Source organism: Rhagoletis zephyria, unplaced genomic scaffold, assembly GCF_001687245.7.
Source record: "Rhagoletis zephyria isolate East Lansing unplaced genomic scaffold, Rhagoletis_zephyria_1.1 Rzeph_scaffold_01305, whole genome shotgun sequence".
NCBI lineage: Eukaryota > Metazoa > Arthropoda > Insecta > Diptera > Tephritidae > Rhagoletis > Rhagoletis zephyria.
In genome coordinates, this window is record NW_016158389.1 from 112,561 (window position 1) to 119,791 (window position 7,231).

At 43.4% G+C, this 7,231-nt stretch overlaps 2 protein-coding genes across 2 annotated transcripts; both read left to right on the forward strand.

Moving 5' to 3' along the window:
• Window positions 1-2,456: 2,456 nt before the first annotated feature.
• On the forward strand, window positions 2,457-3,455 carry LOC108363561 (uncharacterized). Its single transcript, XM_017616953.1, has one exon. The coding sequence runs from the start codon at window positions 2,457-2,459 to the stop codon at window positions 3,453-3,455; it is 999 nt and encodes a 332-aa protein (XP_017472442.1).
• A 1,041-nt stretch (window positions 3,456-4,496) lies between these two features.
• Window positions 4,497-5,339, forward strand: LOC108363563 (uncharacterized). The gene has a single exon (XM_017616954.1). It carries the CDS (start codon window positions 4,497-4,499, stop codon window positions 5,337-5,339), a length of 843 nt encoding a protein of 280 aa, XP_017472443.1.
• Window positions 5,340-7,231: the final 1,892 nt, after the last annotated feature.

Below are 7,231 nucleotides of genomic sequence, written 5' to 3' on the forward strand. Positions count from 1 at the left end.
GCCATAGATTATATTATACTCAGGGCCGTTTTCTAATGTAAGCAGTAAAGTTGCCTTTACTAACAGGGCAGATAAATTGTTCCTCAATTTAAAGTGTTTTCGTTTTCCTACCTTGCCGGTAAAAATAAATTCGTTATTCCGTAGAGTGAAACTTCACTACACTTCCGAGAGTGAAACTTCACTACATACGTCATAAAATTTCAAAGGTTGGCAATGCAACATAAGCAAATATAGAGCAGGAGCAACTGTTAGCAAAAACCAAAACATTGGTTGAAATATCTAATATATCTGGCTCATGAACCAAAACCGAACCAAAATTTAAAGTTGGGTACAAATTTTAAAGGTTGCATCGGGTGAGCAACAGTTTATCGATTCGAGAAATTAATGCTCTGATGAGAAAACGAAAACTCGTATATCGAGACGATAAAGTGGCCGGTAAACTAAAGGTTTGATGAGAAAACGGCCCTTAGTATATTTTATGATATACCGACTTACATATAAACTACTTGTATTTTAAAATGCATACATATGTGTCTGACGGAAGAAACTTAAGCGGTTAAAAAAAATTTTAAATCTCCAGAAGAAATATCCGTATACAAAGTAAAACGAATTTCCACCGGATTCAGATCCAAAGATAGTCTAAATTTATAGTTTATTGAGGTATTTACTGTAATTAACCCTATAATGCCTTTAATTTTAATATTGCTGTTAAATTTTTTTTTTAAGTGTCTGTATTTTTTAGGGTCGCAGACTTATGCAATAGGTTTCTATAGAGAAATTGTGGACAATATGGCCGTCTACAATGTGCCATAAGCCGCATTTCGGATCCGTGGTTAGTGCGCTTTAAAATTCTAAAAAATGGGTTTTTCTCCATATAAAAAAAAATAATAATTTTTTTCTTAAAAAGTAGGCCATATTTTACAAAATTGCTAATGTTCCGTATGAGTTGGAATTCATACGAAGTGTGAATGAACTCAATGAGGGTAAGTTGCAACCCTGCTTGGGAAAGAGAGTGTGTTTAGTTGTGCGAGTGAACGTAAAAAGGAGCGCTGAGCGTGCTTGGTGATGTTTGTGATATTAATAAATAATAAAGGTTAGTTTTTCAGCTGTGGCTTTTCCAACTAAAGCAAATGTGTTTTTATTGATTTGGCTGGGCTACGAAACATTGGTCCTTTGAGCCGGATGTGGGCTCGGTTGTGCTTTTGATTTCTTGGGCGATTTCGTGGCATCGTGATTGATGCCTATGAGTGAGGGGGCTAGAAATATGCGTGCATATGTATGTGCGTGTGTATAGAATGTGCAAGTATACAGTCCATAAATTGCTAGAGCTAGTAATGGCTGTGAGCTAGTGAGTTGATGAGCAACAGAGGTTTATGAATAGTTGTAGATGAGTCTACAGACGAAATCCTGGCAAGTTGTGAAATTGGTTGCTGGTAGCAAACATGAGAATGGTTGAGCGAATGGAGCAAGGGCAATGGGAATACACATGTGTATTGTATGCTATTTCTTGTGCTAGAGAGCAAGTGAATGAGCATGTGTATTGCAAAACGATTCCTTGTGCTTGAGAGCATGTGTTTGAGCGCATATACATATATGTGTTCAAACTACTTTTGGATGTAGAGTGCGAGGGCGATAGAACTATGTTACAAAGTCCTTTCATTTGCCATAGAGCAATTGAAAAGTTGTTAGAACCATAGTGTATACCAGAGAGCAGGAAAGTATGAGAGTATGGTGCAAGTACCAAGCACTGGTGGCTTGTGTATGTGAGAAGTGAAACTCATGTATACACGGGCAAGTCGAAGCTGCGCAGTATAGATGCGCAGAAGGCAAGTAGCTCGTCGGTGTGAGTATAAAATCTCATATATGTATGTAAGCGAGCTGAAGCGGAGCAAATCGGTGCGCAGAGTGCTAGTAGTGTGAACAGGTAGACTCATGGGCATACACATATATGTATATAAATGCCATATGTACAAATTAACGAGCTAGAGCGGTGCACTATAGAGTATAATATTCTAGAACTTTACACTGGTGTGTGTATGTAGCGGAATTCGATGCGAGGGTAGAAAAATACAAATAGCGTCATTGCTAAAGAGGTACTTGCGCAGTGAACATTAAAATTCGAAAGCAAAAGACTTAATAAAGCGACTTGATTATAAAATATAAAAAACTGACAATGGTAAAAGTGGAGCTACTTGTTGCGTGCGTGCGAGCAATTAAAAGGGCAGCGGCATATGTCCAGGATGAGGCATTTGCCTCTATAACTCATCAGGGTGCTAGTGCTAGGTTGGAGGCCTTGGAAGGGCGTGGTGAGCAGTGTTGCCGAGAGCAGCGATATCAATGTCTAAGAGCAAGAGCTAGAAAAGGCCGAGAATGGATATTTCGAGGCACGTGCGGCACTGCAGTGCAAAATAGATTTACTGGCACCATCCCCGGCACCAGTAAGTGCGCCAGAAAATATGCAGGTGGAGCTACAGTATCCACAGCGGCAAATGGACTTAAAGAATAACTGGGGCGAATTCGATGGTTCGCTGACCAAGTGGAAGGGCTTCCATGATCGCTTCAAAGCCGCTGTGCATGATAATGAGCAGGTTGCGCCAGCATTTAAGTTTGCATATTTGCAAAAGTCGTTGGTGGGCAAGGCTGCACGTACTTTGGGTGAGTGGCAGCTGACCGACGAAAACTATAATGAAGCATGGGAACGCTTAATTCAGCTCTATGACAAGAAGTATCACACATGTCGTGAGTATTTGCGCCAGTTTTATAGGTTGCTGTTTTTGGAGCGTGCATCTTCGGATGCACTTCAACGCATGTCAAACGTGACGCACGAGACATTGCGTCAGTTGCGCGCGCAAGGCTTGCCCATAGAGCATTGGGACATGCTCGTAGTGCATAATTTGCACGAAAGACTTCAGCGGCAGTCTGAAACCCCAACAGCAGTTGAGATGCTAGCGTTTCTCGACAAACAGGCCGCTGCATCTTCGCATCAAGTAGAGAACCGTCGTGCGCGAGAGAGCAGTGTGGCATCATCGGCTGTTCGGGCTGAACAGATAAAGAGGCGTCAGCAAGATGCAAATCAGAGAGCAAGTAAGGTCAGAGCTAGTGTGCAGAAGAGCGACGGAGGAGCAAAGAAGACTTCTCCATGCCACTTATGTCGAGGTGATCATGGGTTGTATAAGTGCCCAGACTTCCTGAATCTACGGGCACGTAAGACATATGTAGAGAAGCACAATTTATGTCCAAACTGCTTCAAGCAAGGACATACAGTAAAAGACTGCTATTCTGGGCCGTGCAGTAGATGTCCAGGCAAGATATTTCATAATAGTGTTCTGTGCCCAACTAGGGAGGTGAACAAGCACTTGCTGATAGTGCAAGACCCAGTTGAGCAAGTAAGGGCTAGTGGTTCATCCAAACGAGAGCAAAAACGTAGGAGCGCAGATGTCAACACAACAATTTGACAATCAAAAAGGAGCAGGAAGGAGCTAGATACATCGACTGAGGTAATAGAACTTGATATATCAGAGCAGGTTAATAAACGGCCAGATGTTTGTACACCTTATAAGCATGTTTTTAGTTACCAGGGCGGGGACCAGCAGGTCAGTGGCAGTTATGAATCGGGCAGGGAGTCGGTACCCAGGTACTGGCATTTAAACCTTTACCTAGCATAAGGCAAAGTGTAGTATTGTTGCCTACCGCCTTGGTTCGGTTAGAGATAGATAATGTTAATATTGGACCTTTTTGTGCTTTGCTGGATACCGGTGCACAACCAAATCTTATTTTGGATAAGATTATCAGAGCTTATCAATTATCAGTGGCCAGTGTGACCAGATATATGGTTGGTATAGATGGTCAGCCGTTCCTAGTTAGGAAAAAAATAAATGCTAGGGTTAGACCATGGTATGAGTCTGATGAATACATTGAGGCAGAATTTCGGGTACTGCCAGGGCAAAGCCAGCTGAAGCTAGTAGTGCCGCCTGACTCGATGAGTTTGTGTAGAATGGCGAATCCAACAAAGGTGCCTTTTGCGAATCCTAATTATTGGGAGCCTAACAATGTGCAGTTGGTCCTAGGCGTGCAGGTATTCGCAAGGTGCCTAATCGGGCAAGTGGCTAGAACCTTAGATAATACTACAATGATAGAAACCACACTTGGTATTGTAGTACTTGGCCCATACTTTGACCAGGTAGACTATGCCATCGGGTCAGCTGTTTCTGCCATAAGCTGCGAGAGTATGGACGAGCTAGGGAAGATAGTGCAGCGTTTGTGGGAAATGGACCACATTCCTGATCTTCCTGTTCGAATGGTAGAGCAAGAAATGGTAGAGAAAATGTTTATGGAAACTTACTTTCGGGATAAGTCAGGGCGCTTTGTCGTGACAATACCGATACGTAGTGCTAGTAGATTGGGCAGTTCGCGTGAGAGTGCATTGAAGCAATTTTTTTTATTTGGAGAAGAGATTAGCTAGAGATCCTGAAGTCGGTCGTAAATACATTGATTTCATGCGTGAGTATGAGCAACTCGGTCACATGAAGGAAGCTAACCATGATCCTTTGCGCGGTGAGCTAGTATATTATATTCCGCATCATTGTGTGCATAAAAAGTTCCGCGTTGTTTTTAACGCTAGTTGCAAGACGGAATCAGGGGTTTCTTTGAAGGAAATTCAAATGCTCGGAGAGAAATTACAGCGTGATCTCGCCGAAATTATAATGAGGTTTAGGCGTCGCAGAATTTGCATCAGCTGTGATGTAAAGATGATGTTTAGGCAGGTGCGCATCATTGAGAGCCAGTACGATCTCCAACGGATATTTTGGCGCGAGAGTCCGAGGGATAGATTAAGAGAATACTGCTTAACAGTAGTCACATATGGTATGACGGCATCAGCATATTTAGCCGTACGATGTTTAATACAGGCAGCTAGAGAGCAAATGGAATATTTTCCATCAGCAGCTAGAGCCATAATAGATGATTTCTACATGGATGACGGTATCACAGGCGCCAGTAATGAAGATAAAGCAATAAAATTGGCTAAAGAGATGAAGTTTGCGCTAGGCGGTGCGGGTATGAAATTGTGCAAGTGGAAGTCAAACAGTAAGGCGCTTGCAAGTGTTCTCCAGTCAGGGGAACCGAGTGCATTATTGCTAACAGAAGATGATAATGCATCTGTGCTTGGTTTACAATGGATGACTGACGAGGATGAATTCACGTTTGTCGTGAAGGTGCCAGTAGTGCCTGCGGTTATTACTAAGCGAATCATCCTAAGCTGTGTTGCGCAATTGTATGACCCTAATGGTTATATCACACCCGTTACATTCATTGGGAAGATTATAGTGCAAGATTTATAGCGTTTGAGTGTAGGCTGGGATGAAGAAGTTCCTCAAGATTTTAGAGATAGATGGCTAGGATTTTGGCAAGACATTACTGCGCTAGAAACTTTTAGGCTACCTCGATTCATTGTGGTGGCAAGCAATACAAATATTCAGCTGCATGGCTTTGCGGATGCATCCGAAAAGGGCTTCGGGGCGGTTATTTATGTGCGAGTAGAGAGCAAATTGGGCACGATTACATCCGAGCTACTGATTTCAAAGGCTAGAGTCGCCCCACTGAGGACGATTACCATTCCTAAGATTGAGCTTGCTGCTGCTGAGCTTTTGGCTAGGCTATATTCAAGTGTGGTGCGGAGCATGGAATGGCAGACAGTTGATTATGTGATGTGGACAGATTCAACGATAGTTTTGCATTGGTTGCGCAAGTTGCCATGCCAACTTAAGGTTTATGTAGCAAATCAGGTGGCATCGGTACAAGCTAATACCGACATAAACAAATGGCGCCACGTCGGGACGAATAACAATCCAGCTGACCTTCTGACAAGAGGTGTAAGCGCTAGTGGGATAGTGGGTAATGATTTATGGTTGCATGGGCCTAGCTGGCTTAGGAGATCGGGAGCAGAGTGGCCAGAAGATAGATTTCTGCGTAAGGAGGTACCTGAGGGTGCAAGGGCGGAGCTGAAAGTACATGCTGTGGCTATGACAGTAGCAACATGGAGCATCAAAAAGAGTGCTAGAAATTCCGCTGGTGCAGTGCGCTCGTTCATTGGATAGATTGATCGGAATCATGGCACAAGTGCTAAGATTTATCCGTTTGTTGAGAGCTAAGGGGAGTCAGCGGCTTCGGAAATCAGACCGTAAAAGCTTTAATATTCCCGTGCCTAGTGCAGAGGAAAGAGCTAGGGCATTGGAGCTAATTCTGAAAGAAGCACAAGATCTGGCGTACTCCAATGAAATACGTGCATTGCGGAAGAAAACATCCTTACCTGAAGGAAGCAAGCTTGAATCGCTAAAGCCAATGCTGGACGGGAAGGGACTTTTGCGTGTGGGAGGTAGAATCGGAAGGGCAGAGTGCGATTACGAAATGAAGCATCCGGTTATCATTCAACCTAACACCAGTTTGAGCAAATTAATCTTGAGCAAAGCACATCAGGCTACAAAGCATGGAGGTATTCAAGTTATGATGCAGTATATCAGACAGCGCTTTTGGATACCGAGATTGCGGAATGAGCTTCGCAGGTTCACGCATAAATGTGTTACATGTGCTAGATACGCTAAAAAGCTAAGTGAACAGTTGATGTCAGATTTACCAACAGATCGCGCACAAGTCGGGAAACCATTTCTGCACACAGGGGTAGACTATGCAGGACCCTTCGAGATTAGACAGTTGGACAGAAATGAGCATTGTGTTTTGAAGAAGAAGAGCTGGGTTGCTATATTCGTGTGCTTAAAAACAAGAGCTGTGCATATTGATATGATCACTGATCTGAGTGCTAGAGCATTTATAGCTTGCTATGAGAGATTCATTGCTAGACGTGGTCGATGCGAACGGATGTATAGTGATAATGGAACATCCTTCGTAGGCGCATCAAAGGAGATGAGGAGAGCATATGATTGCTGGAGAGCAAGCGATGTGTTTAATGAGCTGATGTTAAAAGGGACTGAGTGGCATTTTATGACCCCAGCAGCACCACACCAAGGTGGTATTTATGAGGCTGCCGTGAAGTCTATGAAGCACCATCTGACCCGTGTAGTAGGCCAGAAGTGCTTGGAGCATGAGCAATTTCGAACCATGCTGACACAAATAGAGGCAATTCTAAATTCTCGTCCACTGCATCCTTTAACAGATGGTCCTCTGGATATGCAGGCATTGACACCGGGGCATTTCTTGGTAGGGGAACCATTGCTTC

What these genes read in the sequence shown, in the direction of transcription:
- LOC108363561 (XM_017616953.1), top strand. Translation starts at nt 2,457, where the DNA reads ATGCAGGTGGAGCTACAGTATCCACAGCGGCAAATGGACTTAAAGAAT.
- LOC108363563 (XM_017616954.1), top strand. Translation starts at nt 4,497, where the DNA reads ATGCGTGAGTATGAGCAACTCGGTCACATGAAGGAAGCTAACCATGAT.